At 38.7% G+C, this 21,396-nt stretch overlaps 1 protein-coding gene across 1 annotated transcript in view; it reads left to right on the forward strand.

The window, feature by feature from the left end:
* Nucleotides 1-16,784, forward strand: part of ZC3H12C (zinc finger CCCH-type containing 12C) — a 35,749-nt gene extending 18,965 nt beyond the window's left edge. Inside the window, exons 3-6 of the mRNA XM_077808989.1 lie at nucleotides 417-556; nucleotides 3,733-3,967; nucleotides 6,811-6,917; nucleotides 9,617-16,784. Of these exons, the coding sequence (XP_077665115.1) occupies nucleotides 417-556; nucleotides 3,733-3,967; nucleotides 6,811-6,917; nucleotides 9,617-11,016 (1,882 nt within the window). The 3' untranslated portion in view covers nucleotides 11,017-16,784. The remainder of the gene's footprint in view (nucleotides 1-416; nucleotides 557-3,732; nucleotides 3,968-6,810; nucleotides 6,918-9,616) is intronic.
* The last annotated feature ends 4,612 nt before the right edge of the window (nucleotides 16,785-21,396 follow it).

A 21,396-nucleotide genomic window follows, 5' to 3' on the forward strand; every position in this document is an offset into this window, starting at 1 on the left:
AATGAAGAAGAAACTTGTGTAAAACAGAAATAAAATCTTTTAAAAACTTTGTGTCCTGTCTTTCCATATACATTTGAAATAAAGAATTCTGTCTCTCCCTTTAAATAGATGTGTGCATTATAAATACCATATATGGCTTGCATAACAAACATTCATTTGGCTTGACAGCAGCTCTTTACTTCTGTCTTCCTCTACCTCCTCTCCCTCCCCCCCCCCGCCACTTTGAAGGGGGAAGAGACAGTGTTGGGGAGGGAATTCAGATTGACCCCCAATTTGCCAATAGAAATCCTGGATTAAGTTAATAACATTACTGAGACTAATCAGCTATGTTTGCTGTGCTCTGCTTTATCCATGATCACATGGAAAGTAATGGTTGTAAAACAGGAAATTAAGTGTTTCTGTGATGTCTGTTTCAGCCATGGGAACAAAGAAGTATTTTCTTGTAGAGGAATAAAATTGGCAGTAGACTGGTTTTTGGAAAGACGCCACAAAGATGTTACAGTGTTTGTGCCAGCATGGAGAAAAGAACAGTCAAGACCTGATGCTCTTATCACAGGTAAACTCTGTTCTGACATCATTGTCTTAAGTTTTCATTTGTATAAAGTAAGAGAGAGCTAATTGTGAGCTTAGCTGAACAAACCATTTGAAATTAATTTTTTTATGCAGTAAAACATCTTTGGTCTAAGACCTTTTTAGTGAACTCCAGGTGGGGAGGAAAAAGGCAAGGGAATGCATAGCCAGTACACAGTAAGATCCCATTGTTTAGTGTGCTTGCCAGATGAGCTTTCCCTGAAAGTTTCTAGTTAAATCTCTAAGGTTATGGGTTTTTTTATCTATCTGCTGTATATCATTACAAATGAAAATTTTTGAAAGAATTGTAGTGAGTATGTAGATTATTGTAGCTGTTCAGAAACAAACTCCTTTTAATGATCGGGAAGAATGCCTTTGTTTTTTGGTTTTTTTTTTTTTATTGTAAGGTAGTTTCAGTAATACATACTGATGAGCAACAGTAATACCAATGAGCCGCATTTGAAAGGAGAAAGGCATACCCCCTTGCTCTGTTATTTTTCATATACTAGATTACTAAATTCAGTCTTAGAAAGTCTTGAGTGAAAACCATGTCAGCCAGTGCACTGAAGTCAACCCAATAATGTCTTCTAGAGAAGATGGACTTCTAAGTGGCCACTTTGAGTGGAGTTCAAATTAAAGAAATCTGTTTACAAGGACAAGGGGCTCTTACAGAAGCTACTTCCTTTTGTGACCAGAAAGAAGTCTATCCCATCTCTTTTTGGGTAACAAATGGAACCCCTCTTGGAAGTGTAATTCAGGAAAAGCTGAATGACTGCATTGAGAAACTGGTGTTTTGTTTTGCCTTATTGGTGCTCCAATACATAGAAAAAGAAAACAATTTGATCTTAATGTGCTTGTTCTTCCCAGGTAAAAATGAAGGACTTGCACTAGGGCAGGATCCTTTCTCTTTATCACATTTTGGATTATGTCAGAAGAGAGGGAGGGAAACTTCTTGATTCAATGTGAAAGCTAGAATTTTTCTTTCAAGTTAAGCTAAATAGAGTTCTCAGGACCACTCGTCCAAGGCAAAAGATAATGAAACAAACTCTTCAATAAAGGCTGCCATTTGTCCTTGCCTTCTGGTTGAAGAAATGGCTTCTAAAAATGCCACCTAAAATGAAAGAAAGTTCAAATGAATAGTCACCGTAGTTTCTAAAGAAAAGTAGCAGAGTATTTTGAGCACCAGACTTCACCGCCAAACTGGAGTGATCTTTGCAGAATTTGAGCTTTTATTTGCTCAACTACTTTTAGAACACTTTTAGAACTTTTAGAATTATTAAGGACGAGCTACCACCTGGGAACATTTGTTGTAGCCCATCATACCATTACATGGAAGATCTGTCTCTTTGAAGTACTAAGTGACTTTTATGATTTTATGATAGGCTGCATTGAAGATAATAAGAAAATAAGGTATTTGTAACTCAGAGGAAATATTCCTATCAGCATGTCATAAAGGGCAGGCTCAGTTGTGCTGGTCAGTAGTTACTTGTGTTGGAGATCTGGGAAGGACATCAGTGATACAGCTTTTGACCTTCAGACTTAATTCATCCCAAGCTATGGCTGTAGTAGATGATGGTGGAGTGGGCCCTGCAATAGAGGGTTTTGAGGAAGAGGCCAAGTCCAGAGTCAGTAGGTTCTTTTCTTTTACCTTGTCCAGTTGTGTCTGTCAGCACCTTGGCAATGGGAGGAAAAGTAAGAAGTGGAGAAAGCACTGAAGTCTATTGCTAGCATATGCTTGCTTCTTCTGTAGAACAGAGGCACTTCACAATTGTCTTTTGCAACAAGTCTCTGAATAATTAATTAATTTAAATTAATTAAATCTCCATAGTCATAGAGTCCAAAGCCAGAAGGAACCATTGTGAGCATCTAGCCTGACCTCTTGTATAACACAGGCCGTAGAATTTCCTCCAGATAATTCCTAGAACATATATTTTAGAAAAACCTCTAATCTTAAATGAAAAATTGTCAGTGATAGAAAATCCACTACTATCCTTTGTAAATTTTTCTAATGATTAATTATTCTTGCCATTAAAAATGTACACCTTATTTCCAGTGTGAATTTGTCTAGCTTCAACTGCCATCCAGTAGATCATGTTATACCTTACTCTACTAGATTGAAGAGCCCATAAATATTTTTTTGTAGTGTAGGTACTTGTAGACTGTAATCAAGTCACCCCTTAACAACCTACTATTTTGTTAGACTCAAAGAGCTCATTATATTTAGTTTATCACTATAAACCAGGGGTGGGTAAACTATGGGCCATGTCTGACCTGTCAGATGTTTTAATCTGGCCCTCGAACTCCTGCTGGGGAGCAGGAGCGGGGTCTGGGGCTTGCCCCGCTCCGGCACTCCAGCTGGGGAGAAGGGTTGGGAACTTGCTCCGTTCTGCGCATGCCGTGGCTCCACACCGTTCCCAGAAACAGCAGCATGTCCCCACTCCAACTTTTGAGCGTAGGGGCAGCCAGGGGGATCTGCATGCCCTAAGTGCTTCCCTGCAGCTCCCATTGGCCGGGAACCGCAGCCAATGGGAGCTTCAGGGGTGACACCTGCGGATGGGGCAGCACGCAGAGCCGCCTGGACACGCCTCTGCTTCGGAGCTGGAGGTAGAACATGCCGCTGCTTCAGGTAAACGCTGCCCGGAGCCTTAATCTCAGTGAGTATCAAGTGAGGATGAAGAGATCTATCTTTACTTAAGAATGCAGTCATTGGACCACATTGATTACAGTCAGGATACAATAGGACATGGTCATGCAGCACCAGGCAGAGTGGGGAGCTCCGTTGCATCCTGGGAGCTCTCCTCATGACATCAGAGCAGTTTGGGATATTTACTCTTCTAACAACCAAACTTGGGAAATAGTGTATCTGTTAACTGCTGCAGAGCTAGCAAAGGGAGTGCAAAACATAGTCTTCTCTGTTGATCTGATAAAAATGGTGTGGAATGATTTTAGTTTTTCAAACGTATTGTTGGTTGATTGTTGAACGTTAGTTTAAAATCATATACATCAGATGCTTTCTACTGGATTATAACTATTTTAAGGTTAGGCATATTTTGGCCCTAAACACTTTGACCTTCTGCCTCAACCCTAAGATCTGCAAAGATCGAACAAATTCCTGATTTCACTTCAGACATTAAATCTTTGACTCTTTCTTAATACTTCTAGATCAAGAAATCCTGCGCAAGTTAGAAAAAGAGAAAATTCTGGTGTTTACGCCATCCCGTCGTGTGCAGGGGAGAAGGGTGGTATGCTATGATGACAGATTCATAGTGAAGCTGGCCTTTGAGTCAGATGGTATCATTGTGTCTAATGATAACTACAGGGATCTAGCTAATGAAAAGCCAGAATGGAAGAAGTTCATAGATGAGCGATTGTTGATGTATTCATTTGTCAATGACAAGTAAGTAATCTTGATTTTATACCACTTGTTAGAAAACTAATGGCAAAAAGGGTACTTCGAGGGCTTCCATTAACATGTTAGATTCTATCAAAATTATTAGCTACACATGAGAAAATAAAAGGATGTTATAGTTCCAGGCTCTGCTCCTAATCTTCTGAACCTTCAAACCCTTCTTTTTGCCAATGTGCTCCATAATGGTGGTAATCACTATCAAAATGTTTTATTTAAACTCTCCCACCTGTCCTGGAAAGAACCCAAAGATTAAAAAAGGATTAGACTACTTACTGGACCCATGTAATTCCCAGGATGCTCAGATACTTTGTATATTGAGTGTATACCATAGTATAAAATACCTAGGTGTTAGTTTTTGCTTTGGCTGTTCTGTGAACAACAAAGAATCTTTAATCATTTCTAAGACCGGCAAGCCTGACTTCATTACTGGGCAAACTAGTTGAAACCATAGTTAAGAACAGAATTGTCAGACACATAGATGAACATAATTTGTTGGGAAAGAGTCAACATGGTTTTTGTAAAAAGAAACCGTGCCTCCCCAATTTACTAGAATTCTTTGAGGGGGTCAATAAGCATGTGAATATGGTGTACTTAAATTTTCAGAAAGCCTTTGACAAGGTCCCTCACCAAAGGCTCTTAAGCAAAGTAAGCTGTCATGGGATAAAATCTCATGGATTGGTAACTGGCTAAAAGATAGGAAACAAAGGGTAGGAATAGATGGTCAGGTTTCAGAATGGGGAGAGGTAAACAGTGTTGTCCCCCAGGTGCCTATACTGGGACCAGTCCTATTCAACATATTCATAAATGATCTGGAAAAGGGGGTAAACAGTGAGGTGGCAAAATTTGCAGATTATACAAATTCTTAAGGTTCAAAAAAGAACTAGATAAGTTAATGGAGGATAGGTCCATCAGTTGTTAGCTAGGAAGGGCAGGGATGGTGTCCCTAGCCTCTGTTTGCCAGAAGCTGGGAATGGGCAACAGGGGATGTATCACTTGATGATTACCTGTTCTGTTCATTCCCTCTGGGGCACCTGGCATCGGCCGCTATCCGAAGACAGGATACTGGGCTAGATAGACTTTTGATATGACCCAGTATGACCGTTCTTATGCACTCAAGATAGTTATGCCCAAAGCAGACTGCAAAGAGTTACAAAAGGATCTCACAAAACTGGGTGACTGGGCAACAAAATGGCAGATGAAATTCAATGTTGATAAATGCAAAGTAATGTACATTGGAAAACAATCCCAACTATACATATAAAATGGTGTGGTCTAAATTAGCTGTTACCACTAAAGAAAGAGATCTTGCAGACATTGTGGATAGTTCTCTGAAAATATCTACTTAATGTGCAGTGGCAGTCAAAAAAGCTAACAATGTTGGGGATCATTAAAAAAGGGATACATAATAAGACAAAAAATATCCTATTGCTTCTATATAAATCTATGGTACGCCCACATCTTGAATACTGTGTGCAGATGTGGTCGTTCCATCTCAAAAAAGATATATTGGAATTGGAAAAGGTTCAGAAAAGGACAACAAAAATTATTAGAGGTATGGAACAGCTTTCATATGAGGAGAGATTAAGAGGATTGGGACTTTTCATCTTGGAAAAGAGACGACTAAGGGGGATTATGATTGAAGTCTATAAAATCATGACTGGTGTGGAGAAAGTAAATAAGGAACTGTTTTTTACTCCCTCTTAACATAAGAACTAGGGGCCACCAAACAAAATTAATATGCAGTAGGTTTAAAACAAACAAAAGGAAGTATTTCTTTACACAATGCACAGTCAACCTGTGGAACTCCTTGCCAGAGGATGTTGTGAAGGCCAAGACTATAACAGGGTTCAAAAAAGAACTAGATGAATTCATGGAGGATAGATCCATGAGTGGCTATTACCCAGGATGGGCAGGGATGGTATCCCTGGTCTCTGTTTGGCAGAAGCTGGGAATGGGCAACAGGGGATGGATCACTTGATTACCTGTTCTGTTCATTCCCTCTGGGGCATCTGGCATTGGCCACTGTCAGAATGCAGGATACTGGGCTAGATGGACCTTTGGTCTGACCCAGTATGGCCTTTCTTATGTTTAAGACAAAAATTTTAACCCTTTAATTTTTAAATTAGGGCATTTCAACACATGAAGGTTAATCCTGAACAAGGTAGGGTGTGAATTTAAAATAGTTAACTGATTAACTCCATGAGTGGAGACTCTTTTTCCAGAATAAAGGTGCCACTTTGAGTTAATCAGGACAATCTGTTCTGGAATAACTCCCCTTAGCCACCTAAATAGAAGTGGCATAAATTTAAAATATGCATATCACCTACAGCTCCTGTTGACCCCAGTGGAAGTGTAGGGGTTGCTCTGCACCTCGAACAATCAGGCCAGTTCTGTTATGTGCTTAAATATTGATGTAGGCACTCAGTTTTAAAAATTTTGGCCTGTAGTTCTGTCTATAGGGCAATGCTGTGATATGCTGCATAGTCCTGCAGATTTTAAAACAACTTGCAGGACAGCCAGGAAGTATATTGTGGGATTTTTTTTTCCCTGACAAGCAGATGTTGTAGTGCAGAAGCAGTCTTTCGAAACTACACTTTGGAGCTAAATCATTTGTTGAATAGTCCTGATTTGACAACTTCCTCTTGGTTGCAAAATGTGGGTTTTCTTTGTTAAACTTTTTCCTGGAAAATGTTTACTACTTTAGAATAAAGCTGACATAATGTATGACAGATAAATTGTAACAGGTAGTCCACAGCTATAATTAGTTGCAACAGGAACATGAAAATGAAATGTGGTGGTCAGTTCTTTTATGCTTTTGTTGTATGTTATAGGTTCATGCCTCCTGATGATCCTCTTGGCCGTCATGGCCCAAGCCTTGACAATTTTCTAAGGAAGAAACCTATTGTACCGGAACATAAGAAGCAACCATGTCCATATGGTAACTTGATTTAAGTGCATGATTTATTGTATCATGTGGCAAATTGCCAGCACTACTATGATGGGTCTCACGCTTTCTCTTCTGGAGGGTGCGGGGGTTTAGGGCACCGTTTCTTGCCCCTGAACTGGGGTATTAACTGCCCCACTAGTGTCCTAGAGTAGGGGAGTGGAGAGGGAGGGACCTGGGCCTGCCCTCTACTCCAGGTCCCAGCCCAGGGGCCCTAGGGATAGTGGTAAACCACTAGAACTAGCGGTTCCTTCCCCTGGGCTACTTCGCTCTCCTGCCCTTCAGCTTGTGGGGCTTCCTGCCCTCCCTCTGCACAAACCAGTTGTCCCTTTACCTGGGGTCTTGGTGGTCTTAGCCCATCGCAGCACTTCTCCAAACTCTCCTCTTCTTTGCTCCAACACCAATCCACTCTGCTTGAACTCCTCCTCTTGTCTGATTGAAGCAGGGAGGTTTTTATCATGTGACTGGCTTCAGGTGCTTTAATTAATTTATAGCAAACTTTCTTCCCTCTACAGGGAATAAGGCTCCCTTCTAACGCTCTCCTGCGGCCCTCTGGCCATGCTGTATCACATAGGTTAGGTATAAAGGGCAAACTGCTTTTTTTCTTTATAGCTGTGCCAATAAAAGTAAGACTTTTTTACAGAGCTGTCTTATATTGACAATGACTGAAATCCTGACTCTGTTGAAGTCAATGAGAGTTTTAGCATGGATTTCAGTGGAGCCAAGATTTCTGCTGACATCTTATTCTTTTATCAGTTGGAAAAGATCCGATGAAGTGAGCTGTAGTTCACGAAAGCTTATGTTATAATACATTTGTTAGTCTCTAAGGTGCCACAAGTATTCCTTTTCTTTTTGCGGATACAGACTAACATGGGTGCTACTCTGAAACTTGGAAAAGAACGTGTTAGTGTTTGTATCTACCACTTAAACTAAAGAAATAACCTCATTCGCCATCAATAAGTACCAGGCTGTTAGTTACTGAGGCCAGCCACTACAAGGAGATATGTTCACATTGACTAAGCCAGTATATTACGTACTCTTCCTGCAAGACAAGGTAGACATGGTCATCTAAGGTGCAGAAGAGATTTTAATCTGATTTGGGGAACCATAATGTCAATGTGTATGGCCACAGTGCATTATAAAGTGATACCCCAGATGGAACTTGAACTTCCTTGGCCTTCAGACACTCAGGACAAGTTAGTATAATGTGGAAATATGTAATACATTAGCTTTTTGGCTGTGATTATGACCCCACTGTTGCGGATCCACAGGATTGGTGCTATGCCCCCAACTTTAGAATAGTCTTTGGAGGAACCCCTTTGATGGGCCCGACCCCCCAGGGGTCTCACTCTTCTTTCAAGGTAGGCCATACAGCCTCACCGCCTCCTTAGGCTGAAACTCTGGACTTCAGCACTCCTCCTTCACACCATGTGCTTTGCTCAGTGTGCCCAACTGAGACAGACTGCTGTCAGAAACTTGTATGCTCTTCGGGGATTAAAACACCTCAACAAGCATTTACAGGACACTCAAGCAGTGTTTTCAAAACAGTAAGATTTACTAGTCAACTGGAACACAGCACAGAAAATCCTTAGGGCAGCCCAGAGCCCCAGCCAAGCTGTAGTGAACTCCGTTTTCAGGCTGTGTGTGTCTGTCCAACCTCCTCAATTAGTTCCCGAGTGAGAGCTCCCAAACTTCTTCCAGAGCTCATGCTTATCTTCCACCTCACTTCTTCCTGTCCTTTGTTCTTGAACTGGGGTCTCTACTCACCTTTGCTGCTGAGAGTGTTACATCATCTCTCTAGACCCCTTGTTGATCTAGGTTGGTTTCAGCAAGTTCTTTAATGACTCTCTTCATTCCACCCAGACAGGGAGGTGACACACAAGAGATACCAATGTCTCTTAGCCTTCCCTGAGAGCAAACTTAGTGTCGTTGTGTGTGTCGTCCCCCATTCTCCTCCCCCTCCCCACCCGCTGGGTAGCCATGCAACTTATAGGGGAAACTGAGGCACACATGGGGCTGGGGAATTAAAAATAATCCCACTTCAAGAACATCCTCCTACGTGCTAAAAAATGACTCCTTCAGCTCAAATATTAGCAGCTTATGCTTCTGGTGCCAGGGGTTACTGGTTTGATCACACTGACAACCATGAGGTCTATATGCATGAAGACTGATTATTACACATGCATAATGTTTAGTTCAGCTCATTGGTGATACTTCATGGAAGACTTTTCCTTTAAATTAAATTAAATGAATTTAAAATGTAAAGGTTGTGCATATTACTTAGAAATAGGCAGAAAATTACATTTTGGAGGGATAAGAAAGGTGGAGTTCAAAACCATAGATCTCAGATGAAAGCAAGATTGGACTCCACATAATCCTCAGTTTAGGAGAGCAGAGGATTAGAAAGTGGGTGCATAGGAGGGATGTTTCAGGACAGAACTGAGATACATTGGCAGTCTGCACTGTCTCAAGCTAGTGCTATATAGGTCCTTTACCTTCTTGAACATTACCACAATCTTTTCAACAGAGCAAGAAAGTCGGTTTCAAAGCCTCACTTCGGAAACACACACACACACACAGACAGTTTAAAAATCATTTCAGTTAACTCACAAATTTAAAAAAAATGAGAGCTTCCAATTCAAATGGCTAAATAATTTTTTCTTTTTTACCTCAAATTGTATAACTTCTAATAGGAAAGAAATGTACCTATGGACACAAATGCAAATACTACCACCCAGAAAGAGGAAATCAACCTCAGCGGTCTGTAGCTGATGAACTTCGAGCCATGTCTAGAAGCACAGCTGCCAAAGCTGCAAGTGAAGGAGGAGGACTGGTAAAAAGCAACAGTGTTCCTTGTAGCACTAAGATTGATGGCACTTCTGATCTCAAACGTGCTGCTCCAAAGAGGCAATCAGATCCTAGTATAAGGACTCAAGTCTACCAAGACTTGGAGGAAAAGCTTCCCACCAAAAATAAATTGGAAACCAGGTCTGTTCCTTCTTTAGTTAGTATACCGAATTCTTCAGTTGTAAAACCCCAAAGTACTGCACCTTTAAGCAACGGCCTTCCATCCGGGGTTCATTTCCCGCCTCAGGATCAAAGACCACAGGGACAATATCCTCCAGTGATGATGGCAACCAAAAATCATGGGACGCCAATGCCTTATGACCAGTACCCAAAATGTGAGTCTCCTGTGGACGTAGGCTACTACTCTATGCTGAACGCTTATTCAAATCTAAGTATCTCTGGTCCACGCAGTCCTGAAAGGCGTTTCTCCTTAGACACAGATTATAGGATTAGCTCTGTAGCTTCTGATTGTAGCAGTGAAGGTAGTATGAGCTGTGGTAGTAGCGATTCCTACGTGGGTTACAATGATCGGTCTTACATGAGTTCACCTGACCCACAATTAGAAGAGAACTTAAAGTGCCAACACGTGCACCCACATAGCCGCCTTAATTCACAGCCCTTCCCGCAGAGTTACCATGATCCTTTAACAAGAGTGCAAAGTTACAGTCACGAAGAACCAAAGCATCATCACAAACCTCCTACTCCATACATGTCTGTACATCTACAGCATCCTACAGTTGGTGCTCGTTCTAGTTGCCCTAATGATTACTCTGCTCTTCAAAGTTTGCAACATTCAAAGACCATGCATCTGGGGAGGGCACTTGTATCCACAAGAATAGATAGCGTTTCAGACTCACGTTTATATGATAATTCTCCGTTAAGACAAAGAAAGCCTTATTCCAGCCAAGATGGGCTTGGAAGTTGGGATAGGCAGAGTTATGGGATTGATGCATACGGCTATCGTCAGACTTACTCCTTGCCTAGTAACCCCACTCAGCCATGTTACGAGCAGTTTGCCTTCCAAAGTTTACCTGAGCAGCAAGACCAGACTTGGTGCATACCTTACTGTGGAATCCCTCAAGACCCTCCAAGGTATCAGGACACACGGGAGAAGGTTTATATAAACTTATGCAACATCTTCCCTCCTGATCTTGTGAGAATTGTTATGAAAAGGAATCCTCACATGACAGATGCTCAGCAACTTGCTGCAGCCATTTTAGTGGAAAAATCCCAGCTAGGTTATTGAAAGATGATGATGCATCTTTGTGGTGTCTAGTAGTTTTCAGTTCAGCTCTAATGCTGAGGGAGGTTTGCTACAATAGCATATGTGATCTCCTTCTCAGCAAGGAGGTTATATAGTAATCCATTTATGTGAAAATACAGTATCATGGAATCTGTATGTTTAGCCCCATGCATTGGAAGTAACAGGTTTGTTTTACATTCTAACTTGAAATTTTTAAATGGTTTTAAGCTATGTTCATGACTGAAGTCTTTCCAGTCTAAGTTTAATATATGTGTGTGTATGTTCTCTGTGGTCTCCGGTAATAATCTTTGGTGCATCAGGGGTTTATATGCAGCACTTTCTATCTTTTTGTTACATGTTTTGTTAACTTACTGGATGTATGTCCTTCAGCTGCAAGGCATTAAAAGAATCTGCAGAAAGTTGAAAGAATTTTAATAGACCTGGCAAACCGTTTTCAAGCCAAGCTTAATTTGAACTTTTAACAGCAATTAATTTATTATTTATTTATTTTGTGGGCTTCTTTGTGCTATAATCATTTATTTATAGAAAACAAAGATTTACTATGGCACTGACTTTATTTTTTAAATAAAATATTAAGTTACCAGTTAAAGTTGAAATGGGTAACGATATATTAGTAATTTACAGTATGGCACTTTTCATTGCTCTTTTAAGAATAGTTTTTAATGATTTGATTCAGTTGGTTTAGTAAGAGCAGATGCAATCAAAAGTAAAGGAACTCATTTCCATTACTTTTTGGATAAGGCAAAGCCTGGTGGTCTGATTTGCAAAGATGCTGAGCATATGCAACTCCCTTTGAACCCAGTAAAAGCTGCAGCTGCTCAGAACTGCCTAAAATCAGGCCATGAATGTTTCAGTTCAGATACGTTCTTATCCAGCTCTTGTGTGCTTCTGGTCAGTAGAAATGGAACTGAAAGTTTAGGATTCCATGAAATTGTTTTATATGCATCTCTCTTTTTTTATTATTTGTATTTGTGCACAGGTATACTGGATAAAATATGCTTTTTCATAAAATATTTACCTGTTTTTTAAATGAATCTAAGTATTCTCAATGCAAGTTTTGTATTTAAGATACTGTTCAATTTTCTTGCTATTTATCAAGGCTGGCCTGAGAAGGTTGTGTGTGTTGAGGATATGCAACATTTATTAACTGCACTATGGTAATGGTATTGTAGCTGAAAATGATAACTTAAACCTTTTTGTAAGATACTGTATATGTTCCAGAAGTTAGTTTTTTGGCCTGTTGTATTATGGAGGCCTAATTCTTGCCACAAATAGTATAGCTGTAGAAACAGATTAAAATAGTCTGTTCTAGTATTAGTAAGGGATATTTCTGGTTTTAAGTCATGGGTTTTACTATTGCTTCAAACTTTTTTTATACAAGGTTTGCAGTCATTGACAGAGGGCTGTATTTACATGATGTAGTCAGTTGCATATGGTTTTAGGATTCCATAGAGAGTAACATTGTTCAATGTTAGTTCACTGGTTTACAATATAATTGAGGATCATTTTGATACACTTGCTGCAATTTAAAGTAAGGCCCCCGAAGAACCAGAAAGTACCTATACTGTTGATACAAATTGTATCTTTTTAACTGAGAACTATTTTGATTTGTAGATCTAGTTAAAACACAAATGTGTAACTATAATTAGAATTTTGGGCAACATTTTATCCCTTATTTAAAACAATAGATTTCAATCTAGAATAGAGTTAGACAAATAAAAATACAGTAATTTATTTAGAGAAGTGTCTCAATTTTATATTTTTATAATTTTGTTTTTAAAAAAGCTATTGGCATTTTCTTTCTTCTAAAACATACCTAGTGTGAACTTACTGAAATAAAGGTAAAATGCTGCCTGAAAATAATGTCCAAGCACCTTTTGAATAGGAAAACATTTTCACTACTTGTGTGACACTGTGTGTTGCAAGAAGTAGGATTAGGGTATACAGTAAATGCTTCTAAAAAGCATTGAGCTTATAGACGTATTCAATAATCTGAACCATGTTCAGCAAACTTAATTCAGGAAGTGTTCTTCTCTACAGCTTTTACTGTTGATTTTTTGAGGTGGGATCTGCATTCATGTGTCCCTTGTAACTCAATGCAGGTGGTGCTGTACATAAGCTATCCTGAGTTGTTTAGGGGGAGAACCTGTTCACCTGTGACAGTATTTTTCCCCTTGGTTTTGTTGGTCACTATCTGTAGAACATGTTTTAATGTAGAGGTTAGTAAAGAGCTGACACTGAGGTTATAAACAGTGAGTCTTGTCTTAGTTGTACACTAAGATTTTTTTAAATCAAATTACACTTTTAAGTAGTACACCATAGTGTAGGTGCATCCGTTTTAATAATGATTATACAGTGTTTTGTCTTCAATGCATTTCTACGTTTATATTTGTATGTATGAATTAACTTCTACCAAAAGCTGAATTCCTTTAAGCATTTGAAGAGATGTGTCTGTAATAGATACATTTCATTTTTTTATTTTTTCAGTCAGAATGTCTCCTAATATATGTAGCAATTTGACGTATAATATTAAATCATTGGTCTTGGCCACATTATTAAAATGGTGAGAGGAGTAACATGGCACTGTATGCTGCAGTGCACAGATAAGAGCTATCAGCACTGGATGCTTCCTTGTATATTTAATACAGTATTGAATCATTTTAAAGCAAGTTGATTGCTAGAAGCATTCTTACACCAGGTCAAATTGTGCTTTGTCCTAAAGCACTAAAATTGCTTTACAAAATGTAAGAACAGGAGTTATTTGGCAGCTTTTAATATTGTGCAGTGATATGCTAGTTAAATTCAAGTTTTGTTATACTGTGCGAAGGAAATTTATTGCTGACAAAATATTGCCCGTTGGTATTTCTCTCCTTGTGAGTAATAAAAGCAAATGAGCAATATCTTCCATGAGCTCGTCATCCTGGAAGAGTTCACTCTAGATATTTAGAGAGATGACACACCAGTATGTATAGGACAGTGATAATACTGGTGAAACTTTACCTTTGATTTATGTTAAATGCATTGATGCAAATAGTGTAACTGTAAAATAAGGTGTGATTTATATATATTTAAGAAGTCAAACTGGGCTATTGACTACTTGCCTTTGCTCTGTTTGAGTAAGATGGCTTTCATTTATGAATAAAGTATTCCAAGCAAAACCTTACACCACCATTGAAGAGAGGGGAACGTTTTACTTTGTCTGCAGTATTTTTAGGAGGATTATTTTGATACATTTACCATAAATTATGTATTTTAAAAATACAACACTCTGCTTTTATAGATGTACCATATTTTATATGGTACACATATTTCCATAATACATCCACTCACAACTTTTATTTATCTAGCTAGATTGTCAATATTAGCTTTTTACACACATCTCAAAGATACCTTTTTTAATGAGTTAAATGTGCCTGGGCAATTCTTTTCCCCCTAGTGTTTTAACTTAAGTGAAATAACACCAAGACTGAGTTTGGCCCATATTTTATATCAAAGCCAGTCTTAACCACTGTTCCCACTGTGTAGGGTTTTAAAAAAATTCTTCCTTTTATCTTTAAATCTGTTACCACCAACTACTATTCTTCTGAGGTAAGATCTTGTCTTTGCAGGTAACTTCTTTTGTCCAGTATGTCTAAATTAAAAAACCAAACTAAACCCTAGCAATTCTGATGGCAGAGCTGAAAGTTTCACATTCAGCCAAATAAAATATTGTTCAGGTTTAGGGTGACTGCAGGCAGCGCTCACACTCGAAGGTCAGGAAGGTGAATTGTTGCTGTGTTTTTGGCCCTTCTTGGAAGGTGTAAGTGGATATACAAAGAGAAGAGGGGAATTTGGCCTTAGGGGTAGGAGGAGAATATCATCTAAAAATAAAGATGTGGATGAAAACCAGCGTATCTTATTTCATCAAACCTAAAACCCTGCAGCCTTTACCTTAGGAAAGTGACAGACTTACGGAGAAGCATTCTTGGCTGGGATGGTGGATGTGAAGGTTTTCAAATCTAGGCACCACTATCGCCACAGTAAACAATTACTAGAACATTTGTCAGGTGAAGACTTGAGCAAGATGTTTTTGGTGTATTAGGACTGACATACTGACCCACAGCTGCAATAATATCAGAATGTTTAAAAAAATACCCAATTGACTTAACATCGTTATCAGACAGGTATAATACTGTGCAGTTAAGAGACCATTTTTAAGAATAAAACATAGTTTAGATGTTGGTTTTTTTATTTACAATGTAAGTAAGTTATTATTGTTAATTTATTACTTGCATTATTAAGATGAGGTGGAATACTGTATTACTAGAAGAAAAATATCAAAACAAAGCAAATTATTGATTAAAGCAAGGATGTCCTTAATGGCCATGTTTTGTTTTAAAGAGTTAGGGTTTTTTAAATGTTGGATCTCACATTTTATGTATTTTGTAAATTAGAAGAAATGGAAGCCATAGTATAGTTTAAGAATTTTATTTGAATTATATAAAATACATGTAGACATTGTTTAGCTTGAATATGTAAATAATTCTATAGTAATCCATTTTAAATAACTGTTCTAACTAAAACTTTTCTAGACAACTACGCTTATATCTAGACGTTACGTTCATGTCTGTGGGAAAAGTTTCACTTATGCTCATCCTAAGACTTAATCAGCAACTGGTGTTCTGATGATATAATCGTGTATATCTCTGGGCAGTCTGTGCACATGTGAAACTTACTCCTGTATGTACTTTTTTGCAGTGCATTACAAACCTTTATTTTTTGTATATAAAATACATAGTAGCAGGGTATAAAGGTAGCTACCAAATTATAGTGAATTCAGTTAGTAACTGTAGAATGCTCTACATAGTTTTGCTGTCTCTGAATTTCAATTCTTAGTGTTCACAGGTTTTTTTAATTGTATTCTACTGTATCTATGTGTTAATGATCTAAGTTAAAATTGTTATGCCCTCTTTAAAGTGTGAAAAGCTTGGCCTTTGTTCCCAAGAGATTTTTTTTCATTCCTCATTTAGCCTTTGTAATAATTTGAGACCCCAATCCTGCAAAAATGTATGCATATGTCTAATCTTAAGCACATGGGTAATCTCATTCACTTCAATGGGACTACTCCCAGGTTTACAGCTAGGCATGGGCATAAGTGTTTGTAAGATTGGGACCTGAGTATATTTTAGACTGGAACCTGGTGAACATTTTAACGTGTAGGATCAAATTCTCTGCCTTTATAAATGGGTGAAACGGTACTAACACCAGCAGAGATTTTGTCCAGCACTGCGCATGTTCTAATGATTAAAATGCAGACAGATATTTCCAGCTAACAATTTGTCCAGATTCTTCTTCACACCACATAATCTATTTTCAACCACACAATCTGTTTTTTCATTTTGTAAGGCAACTTTTTTCTCAGACGAAGTATAATTTCACATTTTTTTAAAAATTGAGTGGGATTTTTAATGAGACTGATATTTTTTAAAAAAAAAATTTCACCAACAAAATACAAAAATGCAGACCTAGCGGCATGAGTCATGGTCTGTTTTGTGTGCACACGCACACACACACACACCCTTGTATTGATGTCCCCTCTGGCAGAAAAAGAGTGCCAGAGAACAGTTTGGACCAGCTGATACACTTTACTCTCTCCCTTCGCTGGCTGTTGTGTACTACTTCTGTGATGTGACTGTTCACATCTGTTAGCAGTATTTTAGACCTTAAGAAAAACCATTGCAAAGCATGTACATGAATTCTTATATTAGAGAAAAAATAAAGATACCTTTTTTCTCACGATTGGATTGGTTTTGTTTCATAGAAGACAACCTTGCTAGAGCAACACAAAGCTAGGAATGAAATTTGTAAGGGTCTTTCATAACCACACAATAAAAACTTCTTCCTTGAGCTTGGTACAGCTAATAAAATTCAGTACAGCTAAACAAAGCATTTTAGATGCATAATAGGTTCGTGGACTGTCAAATCATTCTTAGAGGTCATTTCTGTTTCATTGATTTAACTCTTATCCCCATGGCATATAGTTTTAATTTCCCTAATACAGAAAATCCATGCAGTTAAATAGGATTATCAGTAATTTAGCAGCAGAATTTGTATTAGAGACTCTGTATTAACAGACCTTGACTTCTTTCAAATACTGCCATTAATCTGTTTTTTTTTTAATTGCATAATCCTGGTAGTTTGTACCAAAAAGGATTGTGTGGTAACAAATAACTCTAAGTCAAGGACAGCACAAACTACCAGTCTTTGGAAAGAGCTCTCAAAAACCTGGATCCCTGGAGCTGGCTCAACAGCTACTGACCAGACAAGGGTGGGTGACAAGAATGACAATGTAAATAGCACTCCACTGCGGAAACTATCCTATACTGCTATCAGTGGGTTTTGAGTGCTGATAAATTCCAGGCCTAAGACTAAAGTTTTGCACAGCTGTGAGCCCCTGCTGTGATATTACATACATCCTTGTCATTTCATTGGCTGTTCAGTGACATTGCATCATTACAGGGCTTCTAAAGAGGCAGTGGATTGAAAATACAAGTTTCCCACTAACAAGGAAGTCTGACAAGACTACAGCAATGCGTCTCTGAGAATGCTGCTCACAAAGCTCATTTCTCATATGCTTTGTCCAATGTCTATCCCTTTCCTAGCAGGGGAAGAGCAAGTGGTATGAAACTTGCTTCCATAAAATGCTACTAACTTGAGCACAAAGCACTTATCAAACTCATGCTCAAATGTGATGCTTTTGGCACAGTACTATATAAAATAGTCTGCTTTCATTATCTTTTACTGATAGGCTGTTTCACTGCCCAATTGCTCCAGAAAATTTTTCTCTCTAATCTAAGCTCTTCTTTGCTTCAACCCATTGCTACTTAACTTGCCATCTTCTGACAATGACTGATCATTACTTTCATTATAGTGTTGTCATGCATAATTATGTCTCCTTGCATTTTTTCTAGATTACCTTCCTCTCATCATGTGTACTAACCTCCAGTCCTTCTGTCATTTTTGTGTGTTAACCCGTTCTGTTTGTGCCAGGCCCATGCTATGGAGTAGGGCTAGTAAATATTACATCCTCAGAACTGGTCTAAAAGAAAAAGTTGCAAATTTAAAGAAATGTCAGACCTTAACTTTACCTGTTATCCAGCTGCACTATGATAGTCTTTTACATGATCATCTGTAAATATTTTTTGTGGCCACAGATACATGTGTAACATAAATGCAGTACTGTGTATAACTCTGTATGCCACAATCAATAAGTCATTTATATATTTTTTTAAAAAAAAGTTAGTGGATGAGAAAAGGGCCTTCCAGGATTGTAAAAAGTGTAGTGAAGTCCCGTCAGCTTCAGTGGGAGCAGGATTTGGCCCTTTCTGTAGATACAAAGTGCAATTTCCAAGAGCATATAAATGACTTTGACCTTCACTTACAGTTGTAGTCCCAGACGTGTAAGATTTGTCTTCATGAGAGATTTAACTGTGTTGACTATGAACTTTCTCCTTAAGATGCTCCGTGTTCACACATCAGTACCCCTCAGGTGTGCCAGAGTCACACTGAAAGCGAGGCAGCCACAATATCGTGAGGTGTAGGGCAGACCCCAAGTTTGCTGGTCTTGCATGTTGCTAAAGTGTTTTGGGAAATCCCACTCTATAACTACCAAATCAAAGCCATCTTTCCTTAAAACAGGCACCTCCTACTGAGAGCCAATTCTCTCTGTGGGCAGGTTTTCTAAAACTTTTGTCATTTTTTTTTTTTTGTTGCTATCCTCTGAACTCTTTCCAGTTTGTCCACCAGTGCTGATTAGAATAGGACCGTTACCTCCTGTGTCTTACATATGACACTTACATTCACTTAATACAGCCCAGAGTGATATTTACCTTTTTCGCGATCTCATCCCATTGCTGACTTGTATTCAGTGTGTGATCTGTTCTCATCCCCAGGCCTTCCTCTGCAGTGTATTACTGCCTAGCCAGTTATTTCCCCATTTTGTATTTGTGCATTTCATTTTTCCTTCCTACGTGTAATACTTTGCACTTGTTTTTACTGAATTTTCTCTTCATCTTGGCTTCTACCCAATTCTCCAATTTGTCAAAGACGTATTGAATTCTAATCCTGTCTTCCTAGACCTGGCTCGGTGTTATCCACAGACTATATAAGCATGCTCTCTACTCCATTATTCAAGTAATTAATTAAAATACTGAATAGTACCAGAGTCAGGACAGACCGCAGGCGGACCCCGCACCAGATACATACTGCTGGTTTGACAGTGAAACATTGGTAACTGCTCTTTGAGTATGTTTTTTCAAACAGTTTTGCATACACCTTATAACTTCATGTAGACCATATTTCCCTACTTTGCTTATGAGACTGTAATGTGTGATTGTATCAAAAGCATCATTAAATTACTGCAATGTTGTCTAGTTCCTGGAGTAACTAGTATCCTCCTGATTCTTTCACCTACTCTTAATTAAAATGGGCACCATGTTTTCCATTTTCCAATCACCGGATAACTAAAAAATTATTTGTGGATAGTACTTTCAAAGGCAAGAAATGATATTCCTCAGAACATATGCAGTTAAAAGAGCAAGTGTGTTACATTTAATGTATGAATTACTGCCATCATATAACTACAACACTGAGAAAAATTATTTAAAAATAACTAACTTTTTATAGCATCTACTGTATTTAGCCATATATAGATGGGTTTAAGTCTAAATAAGTTCTAAGGGTTGAAGGACCTTTCACTAAGTCTTGCTCAAACAAAGGAGAGAAAAATACAACCCAGATGCAAAAATGTACATCATAATATATAGGTAGAAAGCTATATAGCTCTGTGCAAGTGGAGGACATAGAGCCAAAATCTCCTCTTAATTACGTGGGTGCAAGCAGTAGGTTGCACTGATGTGGTTAAGAGCTAAATTTAACCACTCATCTACACAGGATAAATAGGATATTAAACGAATACTATACTTGGGTTGAGCCCAGAGGCCAAGATCCCATTAACAGGTAAGTTCTCTCCTTTACACCACCCTTTAACCAGCACACTGAAAAGTTTCCTAAATAGGGACCCCATCATCTGGTAACCCTGGCTGTGGCAGAACTGACTTTCCAGAGCTCTCTTTGCGTTTTCCTTCCTGCTGAACTACCCATCTCCTTTTACGGATTTATTTTCTATGCACGAGATCTCTCCATTCTCCTACATGCTACACTACCCTTGCCTCTTCCACTCGACCCAGCATTGCATGTGATCCATATTCTGCTGATCAATACCTGGACTGATGTCCCTGTGGCTTAGGATACCCTTGGCCAATCCTGGAACGCTCTATGAATTGGACTATAATTAATTCCACTATCGACTGTAGTTGTGCTATTAAAGTTGGGATTTAGGGCATTCCAGCCCATAAGTAATTAGGCAATACTTAGAGTTAGTATTTAAGACTGAGATAGCTACAGGAACTTACTGTTGTTTATCACATACATTTGTACTTTAGCACATTCTATAGATCTTTATAGCCTAGCATATCAGTCTGTTATGGCACTTTCATTAGCACGGACACAGATATTTCAAAAACGTTGAAAAAATTACCGCAGATGCCCTGTATCTAACACATCACAAACATCAACTAGTGACTTGTAACATTTCATAAACCCATTTATAGCTGTTTCGTGCAGGTGATCTGTCAGTAACTAGAACAGGGCAGCATTTATTTGCTGACTTCAAAGGGGACAGGTCTGTTACATTGGACCATTTCAGAAACACTATAAATAAGTCCAAGGAATGTTGCTTAACTTAAGCCATAGAATAAAGCTGTGTGTTTTTTTAATTGGTAACTTTAATACATCTGAGATGTCGTTGCATATTAGATTGGCTCCAAGCGGGTCTCTTTGACTTTTTAGATTCCTATCTTTGAACTACCACCACCTTCAGACATTGGTTGAATATGATTTGGCTTCTAAGGACTGTCTGCAATCTTCTAGGCTCTTTGAGGTCACCCACATAGGGCTCTGAACTGTCCATCTTGTTTGATTAACGAAAGTGGAGCACCTGGAGTGCCATGGACAATCAGTTAATCCTTCCCCATAAGTGATTTTAGAGCTACAGCTGGTGGCCAGACATTTGTTGTTCTCCCTTTCTTAAATTGGCCCACTGCATTTGGTTTTGTTTGAAAAAAAGGTCAGTAACATCATCCCTGTTTCACAGATAGAGAAACTGAGGCACAGAGTGGTGAAGGGACTTGCCAAAGATCCCACCAGCAGGCTAGTGGCAGAGCCAGGAATGCAACCCATTCCTTGTCAGTGTTCTATCCACTAGGCAACACTGCCAGCAGTACCCAAGGCAAAATGAACCCTTTACCCCACTGCGATCACATC

This window comes from Eretmochelys imbricata, chromosome 1, assembly GCF_965152235.1.
Source record: "Eretmochelys imbricata isolate rEreImb1 chromosome 1, rEreImb1.hap1, whole genome shotgun sequence".
NCBI lineage: Eukaryota > Metazoa > Chordata > Testudines > Cheloniidae > Eretmochelys > Eretmochelys imbricata.